Source organism: Pelobates fuscus, chromosome 6, assembly GCF_036172605.1.
Source record: "Pelobates fuscus isolate aPelFus1 chromosome 6, aPelFus1.pri, whole genome shotgun sequence".
Taxonomy (NCBI): Eukaryota; Metazoa; Chordata; class Amphibia; order Anura; family Pelobatidae; genus Pelobates; species Pelobates fuscus.
Window position 1 is genome coordinate 181,594,712 of NC_086322.1, and position 14,340 is coordinate 181,609,051.

Sequence of the window (14,340 nt, forward strand, 5' to 3'; positions counted from 1 at the left end):
GTCCATGTCCTCAGCCACAGCATGATGACACCAAATGCTGTTAATGTTTCTCAAAGAGGATAAGAATCATCCGACTGCCGAGTGCAATATTTCCCAAATGTTTCTCTACTAACCACTTGATTGAACCAAGATAATCCTGTATGATGACCTGGGCTGGTTGTCCAGTATGGTTTAATTGCGTTTCTTTTGCATTTTTTGAATAGTAATAGGGGAGTGGGTTAATTCTTATGCAACAAAGGAACACACAAATGTTCAAGAAACACTCCAAACCCCTTGTTATATTACTTCAGGGATTAACAGAGTGTCTACTCCTTTTTCTATATTTCTCTGAAAGTAATGCAATAAAGTAATTTGTGAATGCATGTCTTACAGATTGATATCTACATGAATGAGGCGCACATAGAGCAGTTTGTGGATGATCACTCTTTTACTGTGGATGAAAGTGTAGATTCTACCCCTCCTGTAGATGAAGTCCCCAAAGGTATGATCTAATAAGATAATTACACAAGGTCATTCACTAAGCTATGAATTGCAGGGAATTCGACAGGGAACTGCAAACTGCAGGTGAGAATAACAGAGATGGAAACATGCAAATGTGCAAATGTCTGGTGAATTTTCTACAACCTGCAATTTATTGAATTGCCTTGAATATATCTCAATACAATTTTAGTAACTCTGAGTAAGCAGCTTGAAGATAAATCCCCACTGTAGATTCTTCATAAACTATAGGAACACTCCAAACAGTTCAGTGATCTGGAGTACTTGTGTTGCCAGGAATGCTCTTGTGCCCTCCATTGCAGTAGATAAGCCATTTTAGAATGGTTTGACTTTTTACCAAAGAAAAGAAAAAAGTTACCTGCGCTTTCTCCTTAATCCCTATGTATATTTAGACAAATGGAGGTCATTTAGTTGCTCCAATGGCCATTGGAGGGAATGCCCGCCTGCCAACGTCAAGGCAGACCCCCCTAAGCGGGTCCTAACACTGACCCTTCAGCCTGCTTCCTTGAGCTTCTGGCAAAAATATCTCTAATGAGACAGAAAGGGGTATTTTTTATATACACCCCTATACTTATTAACCCTTAATAGGGGACTTTTTTACCTTGGGTCCACTGATTAGGGGCTTCCGTTAGTTCTCATAGGCAAACACTGTGAAGCTTTACACACTCCTGTAACTGTAGCTGGATGTGAAGAGAGGAGCCTGTGTTATATATAATGCAAACAACAATTGATCTAACCTGATCTTATGTCCTGCATTTGGTTTGGTTAAAAATGTGGATAGGAGTGAGGGGCTATCCCAGCTGTGTTATATAGAAACTATGAGCAGTGGGAGCAGCATAAATTATTTGACTTTTATACATATCGTGTGTACTGCATATCACTCACTATTCAGAAAAACATTTGTGTGGAAACTTCTGCCCTGAATCAGGGGGTAATGACAGTCATTCGTATCATTTTTAATTCTTAATTCACAATCACTAACTTTCTCAAAATCCCACCTTCTCATTTTCATTTAGATCTGCCAAGTGGTTCTTATGTCTATCGCTTAGAAGAATTGGCTTACACTAGAAGTGGAGATAAAGGAAATAATGCAAACATAGGTAAATTTGCTTTACATAAATAAATCATTTTTATTTATATACATTCATCGTACTTGCTCACTATTTTGTTTCTTTTTAGGTAAACCTAACAATACATTTAAATGTTTTGGAATACAAAATATGTACAAATAACATTTCCAAGGATCAGAGATTTTGTTGATCTGTGTTGATAGTGGAAATAATCATTTGTAACACCTCATTGTTTCAGGGTGAATTTAAATGCGTAGGCATAGGTTATACATACACATGCCTATGGTAATTTACTTAATCCCTTAAAGACTACTGACATAATTATTCTGTCATGACAGTTCTTGTGTTAGGTTAGTTAGGGGTTAAAAGAAAAAAAAATTCACAATTGCAAAAATAAATAAATAAAATAAACCTTAAAAACATGTTTTTTAAGGTTGTTTTGCTGACACTGATCAACATGCAGATGACTGGGTTCCCCTAATGATTTTACCTCCTACCTTTACTGCAATTTCATGCATACAGACTGATGTGTACAGCTATGGCCCAGTGGAGTGTATGCAGTTGTTACTGGAGGGATGATATTTTAGGGAAGATTGTAATTCAAACCAATCTCTATGCTAAGCAGTGTCTTGCCCAGAACCCTCCATTATTTACTGCCAGAAAAGCGGCGTGGTACCCCACCAATATCCCTGATTTAAAACAATTATGGACACTCAAATTGTTCATGGGGATTATAAAGAAGCCTATTTGTATTGGACACAGAATCCCATCTGCTGTACCCCCATTTTTCACAAACTATGAAGAGACGCAGATATGAGGCATTACTGCGTTTTATGCATTTTAACAACAATAGTGAGTGTCTAAAATGAAATAATTTAGCAGTATGACAAATTGTTTAAAATGTTCCCCCTAATTTACCACTTAAATCAGAAGTTTGAAAGCTTGTATGCCCCCCTCACCCCACCCCCAAAAAATCTGACTAGACGTTAAAACATGGGTGTCAAACTCGCTGCCCGCGGACCGCATGAGGCCCACAACTAAGATGTTTGCGGCCCACGGCGAGGAAGCGCTGAGTGTAAGCTCTCCCTGCTCATCTTCCGCAGTGATGCCGGGAGCCGGAATATGATGTCAAATTCCGGCTCCCGGCATCAATATGCGGCGCGCGTGGGAACTGAGCAAAAAGAGCTCATGGGAAAGTGCTCCCTCGCTGAAAACTTAGAGCGCCCGCCCGTCTGCACGTCCGGCCGCCTTCCTGCCCAGCAGCCCCACTGGACCCCAGGTAAGAAATCCACCCAGCCCTCCCAAAGGTAGGGAGGCTGGATGGATTTAAATTAAAATGATTTTTAAAAAAAGAAAGTGTTGTGTGTGTGTGTGTATATGTCTGTCTGTGTGTGTGCATGGCTGTATGTGTGTGTGTGTGTAAATAGCTGTGTGTGTTTGGCTTTCTGTGTGTGTGTATAGCTGTCTGTGTGTATCGCTGTTTGTCTGTGTGTATATGGCTGTGTGTGTGTTTGACTGTGTCTGTGTGTGTATATATGGCTGTCTGTGTGTATATATGGCTTTCTGTGTGTGTGCATGGCTGTGTGGCAGTCTGTGTGTATGTGTATTGCTGCATGTGTGTGCATGGCTGTCTCTGTGTGTGTGTATATATGGCTGTCTGTGTGTCTCTCTGTCAGTGTGTGTGTGTCTGTCAGTGAGTCTGTGTGTGTGTGTGTGTGTGTGTGTGTGTATATGTCTGTGTGTGTCTGTGAGAGAGCCTGTGTGTGTGTCTGTGAGGGAGCCTGTTTGTCAGTGTGTGTCTGTCAGTGAATGTGTGTGTCTGTGAGTGCGTGTGTGTTGGCAGTGGTGTATTTTGGATTTGTGCTGCCCTAGGCACGACTAAATTTGCCCCCCCAATTCGTGTCAAGGCCATTTTTTTGACTGACAGACACATCCCCTCATTGATAAATGCACTGATATTCACTCACTAACAGATACACAGTCATTGGCACACACTGTTTAACCCCTTAAGGACACATGACGTGTGTGACACGTCATGATTCCATTTTATTCCAGAAGTTTGGTCCTTAAGGGGTTAACCAACACACACTTTTACTGACACACTCACTCACTGACAGGCACACACTCTCAGATACACATAAAATGACACACACACTGACACACACTCACAGACACACCCATTCTCACTCACAGACACACACTGACAGCTACACTCACTCACAGAACACGTGGCAAACAAGGCATTTGTCTGGGAGCTTGGGGTGGCATTTTTTGGCACCCCCCCTGAAAGTGCCGTCCTAGGCAAATGCCTTGTTTGCCTTGTGGTAAATACATCCCTGTGTGTTGGAGTGATTCTCTGTGTATGTCTGTCAGTGAGTGTGTCTGAGTGAGTGTGAGTGAGAACAGGGGCAGGGGTTTAGTAGATGGGAGGGACTGGGATTTAGTAGAGGGGGTAGCTGTTTGTTTCTAAGTTTGTACTATTCAAAATAAACCTACATTTCTATGAAATTTTAAATTTTTGTTTTTTTGCGGCCCACTTAAACTTAAACCTTGTTTATTTATCCCTTGCTAGCCTTTGAGTTTGACATGCTTGCGTTAAAAGGTAGATTGGGATTCAAATAGTTCATACATAAAAAGGGGAAAAGGGCTAGATACAGTGTTAAACTTTATAAACACTGCAAAGTGGTAGTGGGTACATCTATAGATTTTGCATATATGAAGGACAGCCACCGAGATCCCCCAGGTTGCCCAGAAATTATGGTGACAAGTAGGAAAATTGTATGGGAAATTATGAACCATTTATTAAATGAGGGGTACCACCTGTACATAAATCATTTTTCTAATAGTACCCCACTATTAAAAATGCTTCACTGTTTTGAAACATGCTCTAGTTTTTTCAAAGGCAAAATAGGCTGAAATGGGGTGATTCAGCCAAGAGGAACTTCCGACAGTGAAGGTTAAAGGGACCCCGGACCACTGTAGTCACCCAGACCACTTCAGCTAATTAAAGCTGTCTGGGTGCTGTTTCCCTATTGCACTTAGTGCAGCAATGTAAAAATGCTTTCCTATGTGGAGTTCTAATAAGCGCGGCTATTGCCACGCATGTGCATAAGGTCTCCCCTGTCGAGTGTGCAGAGCCTTACCCAGCGCCGAGGGACATCAGCGCTGGGTTCAGGTTGGCGGCTGAAGGGGTTTTAACCCCTTCAGCCTCGTGGAAGGGGGTCCATGTGTCAGTGGAAGAAGGGAAATCAAGCAAGTGTCAGTCTGCAATAAGCATTGCAACCGGCACAGGGGTGGGGTGTGAACCTGTCAGATCAGTTAAGGCAGCCGTACCTGATCATTAAGAAAACAGAGGTATGGTAAATAAAAGCAGGTATTTATTTGCTGCAGATGGCAATCCACAATGTCAATTTTCTGTACCATGAGGGAAATGCTGAAATTCCTCACATTTCAGCTTCAACTTATTTTAGGGCTGCTGACAGATTGTCAAAGTGAGGGTTCAGCTGTAGATTTGACATGTGACAAAATTGGGGCCACACCCACAGAAAAGATGCAGGGTTTGTTATCACAGGGCATATGAACAGAAACCAACTGCCCCTCTCAGTCCAGCCTGTGCATTGGTGTTTTAAAGTGTATCACACACAGGGAAACTCGACCAGTTTTCCATATGAATTATCTTTCTTTTTTTTTTTTAGCTGTTTAGATAAAGTTATTCTGTTTAAAATATATAAAAATGCTGAGGAAGTTCAGCTGAAGAAGCTTATAAAAGTCTGCCTGCCGACTGACTATTTTATTATTTTTTATTTTGGAGATTTTTTTTTTTTTAGAGTGAGTGGCAATTGAAGGAAATTGGGGGGTTTAGTGTTCAGGTAGTTTAGAGTTAAAAGCAAAAAAGCCCACCGTTGTCTGATATGGCTCCTATTGGCCATAACAAAACCCTAGATTCTTAAGGCTTACTTTTGCTGCATGCTATACACTCCTGATATGGCAAATTTCTATATTGTTATCTCTGCATTCAAACTGAGTAGTGTATACCCATGATACTAAAACAAAGAGAAGAGTCTGCGCTCAATAACAGAAAAAGCTGCAACCCTAATTAGGGAATCCCACAAAACCCTAAAAACAGACTGGAGATGAAAAAAACGGGGGGAAAGGGCTGCGCTAAATACCCATGATACTGCCTCAAAAAAACAAAGATTGAAAAAGAAGAGAAAAAAAATAAAAAAAATAAAACCTTTTAAGTTTTTAGGTTTTGGTGTAAAGAGTTCAAATTGCTTAGGAAATTAAGTGCTGAGGAGGCTTACAGAATTCCGACATTGGACTCAGGGGTGACTGACAGTACTTTAGAGTTTGAAGCAGCTGAATGCAGCAATAATTATTTGCCTGAATCTGCAGAGCCCACAGCAGAAAGACAAGATTCCCCCAGCGCTGCATGACGCAGATGACTGGGTACTACTTGATAAATTTATGCCAAATATTCCCTCTATCACAACAAATACTATGCCATTGTTCATAATCTGATCTGTTTATCTGATCTGTTTATATTCAAAACTAAATGGGGCCTTTCTGGGGTAATTTGCAATAAGTGGCTGCTCAAAATGGTATATGAAAACAAGAAAAAAACATTTTACTACCGCTACACTTGGTACAAACTAGCGAATTAAATTGCCTTACAATAAGGATCAAAATATTCTATTTGAGATACCCTGGGGTGTCTTTTTTAAAGAAATGTTAGACCTTTGTGGGGTACAGTGAAGAAGAAACCTGGTAGAATGCTCCAAAATGGGACATGACCCCAGCATCAAAATTCAAAGTTTCAAAAATCAAAAAACAGAAATAGTTGTGTATGGCTGGCAAAGTAAACATTTACATTTATGAGAATAAATGAAAATGTATATATGTGTATGCCACATCAGGCTAAAGTCCCTTTTGTCTTTTATGAAATGGAATATAATATGGTGCCATAAATGGAAAAGATAGAAATTGCAGTTAAACACACAATTAGCTAAAATGTATTTGGTCCTTAAAGGACCACTCTAGGCACCTAGACCACTTCAGCTTAATGAAGTGGTCTGGGTGCCAGGTCCCTCTAGGATTAACCCTTTTTATTATAAACATATTATAAACAGAGAAACTATGTTTATAAATGGGTTAATCCAGCCTCCAAATCCTCTAGTGGCTGTCTCACTGACAGCCGCTAGAGGCGCTTGCGTGATTCTCACTGTGAAAATCAGTGAGAGCACGCAAGCGTCCATAGGAAAGCATTGTAAATGCTTTCCTATGAGACCGGCTGAATGCGCGTGCAGCTCTTGCCGTGCATGCGCATTCAGCCGAAAGGGAGGATTGGAGGCGGAGAGGAGGAGGAGAGCTCCCCGCCTGGCGCTGGAGAAAGGTAAGTGTTTAACCCTTTACTCTCCCCAGAGCCCGGCGGGAGGGGGTCCCTGAGGGTGGGGGCACCATCAGGGCACTATAGTGCCAGGAAAACGAGTATGTTTAACTGGCACTATAGTGGTCCTTTAAGTGAAAAACAAGCAATGAAAATTGGTCCTTACAGGGTTAATATTACTGTGTAGCATGTGAAAACAAATATATATATATATATATATATATATATATATTTTTTTTAAATAGTACCCATTTGCTATTACACAATTGTTGCTTGTGTACTATTAGTTCAAATGGATAAATTGATTACTTTTGTTTTAGAATTGTAGAAATGTATGATTTTATATTTGAAGGAAATATTTTATAAATATAGATTTTAATTGCATTACACAATGCATTCCTTTATAAATGTTATCTTTTCCACTGAATACGGTATACAAATGGAATATTATGCTAGCTTTAGTGTACAGATAATCTTAATTTTAATAATGTCAGGAGGCGAGTATTTTGCATAATCTTTCTTTACTAACTCCATAGCAGCAAAGAAAAGAGTGACATAATTGAGAACCAATCACAATGCAGTATAGAGTATAAGAGGTGTAACATATGACATAATTTCCTCTTTAAAACATGCAACATCACAAGGATACAATGCAGAAAATATTAACGATAACTCAAAACATGAACAATCGAACATAAGCAGATAGACTCCAAGGGAAGACTGATTAGAGTAAAGTGACGATCTTCCTTGGCAACGCGATGATGACACCTTGAATGGAGTCTGTAATGTCTTGTTTCATCTGTTTAAATTGAAACGAGAATGTAAAGGGTATTAGATTCCAATATTAGTTGGGTAAAAACAACGAACTGTTTACCCCTTAAGATAAGATAAAACTAGTATTATTAAAATATAGTGAATGCATTCCTCCCATCTATCGATGCTAACTAACATCCCACCCACATGGCATATAATTAAATGTGCAACAAACCCAACATAGGCAATAGAACTGTAATAAAAGGAATACAGAGATAGAATATGCATGAAACAGAGGGGGGGGGGGGGGGGGCAGAGCCTGACCGGGGAGCTGAACTGACACGAAGTCAGTGAGCTCCCGATCCTACACCCAAATATCGGCAGAAAACAAGGGGAACCCGCCTAATATTGAACCCCAGTTTACCTCACCCTGTGCCACGGGGGCTGAGGAACCGGGGGACACCTTACACGACGGGATCACTTGCAGGGAACCCGGAATAGAGGATCGAGGCCTACATCACACAGAGCAGAGGAGAGGCGGCCGCTCTCCCTGTACTCTAAAGCATGCAGCACCTGCAGTATCGGGCTGCCCCCCCCCCTGGGACCGGTGGGGGTTATCCCGGTCCCACTCAACAAATCCTGTGCATTCACGCAGCCTACAAATGAAGGCGACAACCGAAACTACGTGCTAAACCAGCAGGCCGCAAGCAACACTAAAATGGCGGATGCTCAACCTAACGAAGGCCATGCGCTGCCAGAATGCCAGCTTAGCCCAGACAAATTCTTAAACTCACGCCTGCAAATGCTGCTAGAGAACTTCTGGGTGAGAGTTGAAGCTCGACACATTGCCGCACAGATTCAGGCACAGGCGAACTTGGGTGCCAAGCAGACACGTGTGAGCGACAACCGGAGAGGGCCCGGCGGACCCCCGGGTATATACTTGACAAAGCTGACGACCACTCAACAACCAATCCCATCCGGGCTGAAGGCCCTAAAGGGTGAAACCCCGATGTATCCCCCACAAAGGCGGAGGCTCATACGCCGCAGGCGGCGGAACACCACCACGATCTCCAGACCTACCCCAAAGGGAAAGGGCCCGGCCTTTGAAAGACCCCGAGCCCGTGGAGTAACGATACTGGCCTTCACACAAACCCGGAGCAGGGGGGTGAGCCCAGCTTCTCCTTGGCTACTCGCCACCATCTGGACTTACCTGACACAACCGGTACAGCTCCCACTCAGAGGACTAACGAAACGCAATCGACCAAAGCTGACAGGACCCCAGGGTCTACCTACTCTCCTCACCGCAACGATGCTGCAGCAGATCCCCAGAGAAAGCAGTGGATGGGGCCTCTGGCTACAGTGGGTGCATAAACTGCCCCTGATGGGAATAGGCTGAGAGGGACTATCATGGTTCGATGGCACGGCACATTCCGGCAAGATGACCTGTTGCAATGGCTCAATTTGTTTAACTGTCTCATTATATGTATGTTTTAACAGTCGCCCAATAGGCCTCAAAGATATGTTTGCATCTTTTAATATGGTTACCTCCTCTGCTCCCATTCCCAAGCCTTTAACGCATCAAACATGTTTATGACCGAAACTAACAAGTGGAGCATGTATTATGCCTGCCTATCATGGGTTAGCCTGGTCAGCCAGTTGACATCTAAAATTTGCTTATAAATCTTGTTTTCATGTTAACATGTACCTAGCGAGGTCTTTAACGTTGATTGTTTTATGCCTGCATTCAGTTTAACCTTTGTGACATCTAATTAGATAAACACTACTAGCCTGTGTATTAATGTACTTAATTAGAAACACAACCATTAAGCTAAGATACCTCTGTTAACCCTTAAATACTGTGGCTCCGCTATTGATTAATAACAAAAGTTAAGCAGAAAGAATGTAACTCATGTTTCAAATCACCATCTTTTCCTTAGTGTTAACTGTTAATAACATGTCATAAACATTTTTAACGTAAAGGCTGTCCTTCCTAACGACGCAAAGCTACATATAAATTAGTTATACACATGTCTTAACCTTGCATGTTAAAATTTCATTCAATGATGTGAATAACCTGTCACTCTCTTGTTATATCTAAAAAAAATGTGCTGTCTTAACTGCCACACTTTGAAATGTTTAGAAAAATGCCTGCAGATGCTGTCGTGGCTATGCACGCTTGTTGTTACTTTTCGCACGAATAAAATAAAGAATTAAAAAAAAACAGAGGGAGGGAAGAGCAAGAGAGAACAGGGAGGGAAAATACTCGCCTCCTGTCATTATTAAAATTAAGATTATCTGTACACTAAAGCTAGCATAATCTTCAATTTTATCACATGACAGGAGGCTTCGTATTTTACAATTTCAACACTGAGAAAGTAGAGCAAAAGCCGGATTAGATGGAGGACGGAAATAGAATGTCCGAAAGGTGGATTCCCTAGTCCAGTCCGCCGCTCGCAAAATATCTGGAAAGGAGGTCCCTGCTGCGTAGGCAGAAGAGGCTGCGGCTCCTTGAACTGAGTGTGCTCCAAAACCCTGGTCTATCCCGGCAAGGGCCAAGAGCCATCTAACCCATCTGGCCAACGTAGTGACCGAGACTGGAGCGTAGGGGCGGACGTAGGAGATAAGAAGTTGACGACTGGAAGTAGTCCGCAACGTCGCGGTAGCTTCCACATATTGACGGAGAGTAGAGACCACACAGAGTTGGGGTTCTGAAGGGAAAAAAGGATAGAAAACGGAGGAAGAGTCAGACTTCGTGCGCCGAGAAACCTGGAAGGTTACTCCCACTGGACAAAAGGTAAATGCACCGGCATCGAAAACGCGTACATCGGAGACCCGACGAAAGGAGACTAGGCAGAGGAAAGTGAATTTTGCCGTAACTTGGCGAAGTGATAAATTTCCATTAGAAGGCCAGCCCCGTAAAAACTGTAGAACTATGCCAACGTCCCAGAGTCTTGAGTATTTGGGTTCCGGGGGGCGCCGAAGGCGCATGCCGCGGAGGAGTCTACAGATGAGCGGGTTCTGGACTAATGGTGTTCCTTGAGTCAGCGTATGGACCGCCGAGATGGCCGAACGTACCACGTTGATAGATCGGTATGATTTCCCAGTTGTGAATAGGGATATGAGGAAGTTCATGATGAAGGGAATAGGTGCCGTAAAAGAGGTGCCGTCCGTTGCTCCCCAGCCTGAGCGTCTGGCGTCTGACTCCAGTATTAAGTCTGGTTGGTTTCCGAATATGGCCCGGCCGTTCCAAGCCTGCATGCAGTTCAGCCACCATTGCAATTCTTCCCGAACCTCGTTCGACATAGGGACCGGTTGGTCGTAAGTCGGGTTTCTGCGAAGGAACCTCGCCTTGAGGCGTTGCATGGCTCTGTAATGTAGAGGTGCGGGAAAGATGGCTTGGATGGAGGAGGAGAGAAGGCCCACGATCCGTGCCAGTAGTCGTAAAGGTATGGATGTCAGTTGAAGTACTTTCCGAATTTCTCTGCGGATGGTGGCAATCTTTGCGGCCGGAAGGCGTAGAGTACACAATGTTGAGTCTATCTCGAACCCTAGGAATTCGATCACCTGAGCGGGGATCAGAGATGACTTGGGACCGTTGATAACGAAGCCCAGAAATTTGAGTAGGTGTACAGCGTAGGCTGTATGATTCGTTAGGGTCCTTACATCCTCGTCGAATATCAAGATGTCGTCGAGGTAGACGATGCATCTTATGCCTTGGGCTCTCAGCTTCGCCATTACCGATTTCATAATTTTGGTGAAACACCATGGGGCTGAACTGAGGCCAAACGGGAGACAGGTGAATTGCCAAGGCGTCCCGTGCCAGTAGAAACGGAGATATGATCGTCTAATTCCTTATCCCCCAGTTCGACAAGCTGGGGGATATGATCGCCTAATTCCTTATCCCCCAGTTCGACAAGCTTGTCATCAATTCGGAACAGTGCTGCTCGGCGTCTCTCCGAAGAGAGGGCCACATTAGTGTTCCAGAGGAAGCAGAAGCAACTCTGTGCCTACTCTCGGGTATCTCGTGCCCACTCACACACCATATCTGTGTTGAAATCATCAGACCTTTCATAGGCATCATCTGCCATATCCATAATCCTCGCCAATGTACCGATAGCATCCAATACTTTATCTTAGGCTCCCTTGAAGCCACGTTCCACTCCCTTGCGTGGGTCCCGACCCCCGCGGGACATAAATGTGGTCATAAGCGGGTCGAATGCGGGAGTGTGTGCTACCTTGTCTGGTAGGCTCGGGCGAGGATATTCGGATCTCATGTGTTTTCTCACTTCCTTGTCGAGAGACTTCCGGAGCCAGAAGTGCATGAATCTGGTCAAGTGTTCGGGTGGTGTCCATTCTTCCGAACGGGGATGGCGAATGTTCCTTGGATCGAACATTCGGTGGCCAGAGTTGTCCAGAAATATCTCTGAACCCTCTTGTGGAGTATCCAAAGATGTGGCCACAGAATCCTGGGGCTCACCCAGGGTCTGTTCCCTTACCAGATAAGGGTCAGAATTGGCAGCGGAGTCCCAATCGGATTCCTCCTGGTCGAAGGCAGCCGCCTGCCATTCGTCCACCACCGCTAGGGTGTGTGACAGTCCTGCGTCCTCTTCTCCAGAGGAAGCCTGAGCGGGTTTTTAAAATGACCTGCTCGTGTCTCTTCTGCGTTTAGCAGGGGCTTTTCCTTTGGACTTACGTGGTCCCATGGCTTCGCCTTTCCAATGGCGCTTAGGTGGGCGGGAGCGCTCCCTGGAGGAATCGGAGTCCTCAGAATCTGCCCCATAATGAGCCTGTCTTGGAGTGGGCTTAGATGCCTCTTGTTCCATTTGGAACGACTTAGCAAAGGCCTTTTCCATGGATGCAGCTACCGCTGCCGCAATCATGGCCTGGAGATCTGAGGGGTTTTGTGATTCTTCCATGATAACTTACACTCGGGGCTCATTATGCTAATTATGCATGAGGGCACTTGTGGCACAAAAAACTTGGAGAGGCCTGGGGACCAGGGGTGGTATAAATTTAGGTATGGTTAACCTGAGAGGATTAAGTGACTGGTAGGTCAAATAAGATGATGAGGGCTGTGACGAAACCAACCTCGCCACTGGGCATTGGAGAAGCCTGTTTGCCTACCTGCTGACTATGGCCCCTTGAAAATTGGTACGTTTAGAGAACTATATTTGGGCATATTGTATTTTATTGTGCGACTGCTGGCCCTTTAAGCACAGTGAATGGTATTTTATTGTACTGCTGCTGGCCCTTTAAGAACTGTCTGGGGACATATTGAGACTTTGGGTAACAATACCCTTTAAGACTATGGCCCCTGAAAAGTATGAACTTTTATTGTGTGTGTATGGCCCTTTAAGAACCGTCTGGGGACATCTTGTAACTTTGGTGAACAATGTCCCTTTAAGACTATGTCCCCAGATCTGTAAAATAACTTGTTCCTGGCTTTCTCCCACTTGGTTCAGTAAATAGGGCTTACTGAACCAAGTACCACACAGGCGGACCACCCAGAAGTTAACGTGTGCAGGCAATTTACCTCCCAGGCTGTGAGGTTACTGCAGGTTAATTGCACGTGGCGGCGGCCATCTTTGTTCAGTCGAATGCGGTCAGCGGTGTATGCTAAAGATTCTGTGGAACTAAAATCGGCTACACATTTTACCGAACACCGCTGACCCTTATCTTCTTCCATACTGAACTTGCAGCTCCAGAGACTAAGTCCCGTTCGAAATGGGACTTAGTCGTTTTTTCGCATGAAATTGACCGGCCGCACAGCCCAAATCTATGGAACTGTTTTGGGCAGGAAAATGTGCTTGCGGTCGGTCATAAAGGGACCTCCAGCTAACTTTTGATCCACTGGGGGGATTTGGCTGATTTTTGGAAGGGTGTATGTTTAAAGTGTGCTGATTCCAAATATGTGGTTTGGGAAGATTGGATGTACGGTTTTAAAGTTATAGCACATGTATAAAAACTGTATTTTCCCTGGCTGTAATAATTATGTTAACTGGTTATCTGAGGGGAGGGAACTTGTGGGTTGTAACCGTTATGCTATTGGCTGTTTTACCCCGCCCCTGTGGGCGGTCTTTTATGTGTAAGATGGAAATAAAAGCAGACTGGGTGTGCTAGCACCTGAGATCATCTTGTACCTTCATGAAGTTTCGGCTCATGTTTGGGGGATTGGAGAACTACACTCTGGGGATTGCTATAATCACTATACTCCCCAGGGTATAATCGCTGAGCTCTGCTAAGAGCTGGTTCCTGTTCCTGTGCTCTGGAATTCGGAGAGGTCCATCTACTGGAAGCTAGACCCTGGTCGTGGGTCCAGAGTGGGTAGCGTGGCGAGACCCCAACCAAGCTGCGGCGGTTCGTGGGAGTCTACAGTGATTATGGTGTCTGGTGGAGTGCTTGGAGACCTCGGAAAGCACTAGGAGCATCCGTCAGCGGAGGGTACCCGGTCGGGGTGCCAGCGGTTCCGTTACAAGGGCTGTTACTGGGGCTCACCCAGGAATTCGGAATCCTGCATAAACAGGTCCGTTTGGCAGCACATGAATGGAGGCTCACCCCAGCCAGAATAAGGATACACCAACTGGCTTAAACCGACCCCAAGTGCAAAGCACTAACCTGATACTGGTCCCACAG

The 14,340-nt window shown here is 44.2% G+C and overlaps 1 protein-coding gene across 1 annotated transcript in view; it reads left to right on the plus strand.

Moving 5' to 3' along the window:
• The window catches only part of LOC134614581 (uncharacterized), a 185,146-nt gene that overhangs the window by 132,614 nt on the left and 38,192 nt on the right, over positions 1-14,340 (plus strand). The window contains exons 17-18 of the mRNA XM_063458544.1: positions 373-481; positions 1,515-1,598. Coding sequence (XP_063314614.1) covers positions 373-481; positions 1,515-1,598 — 193 coding nt within the window. The remainder of the gene's footprint in view (positions 1-372; positions 482-1,514; positions 1,599-14,340) is intronic.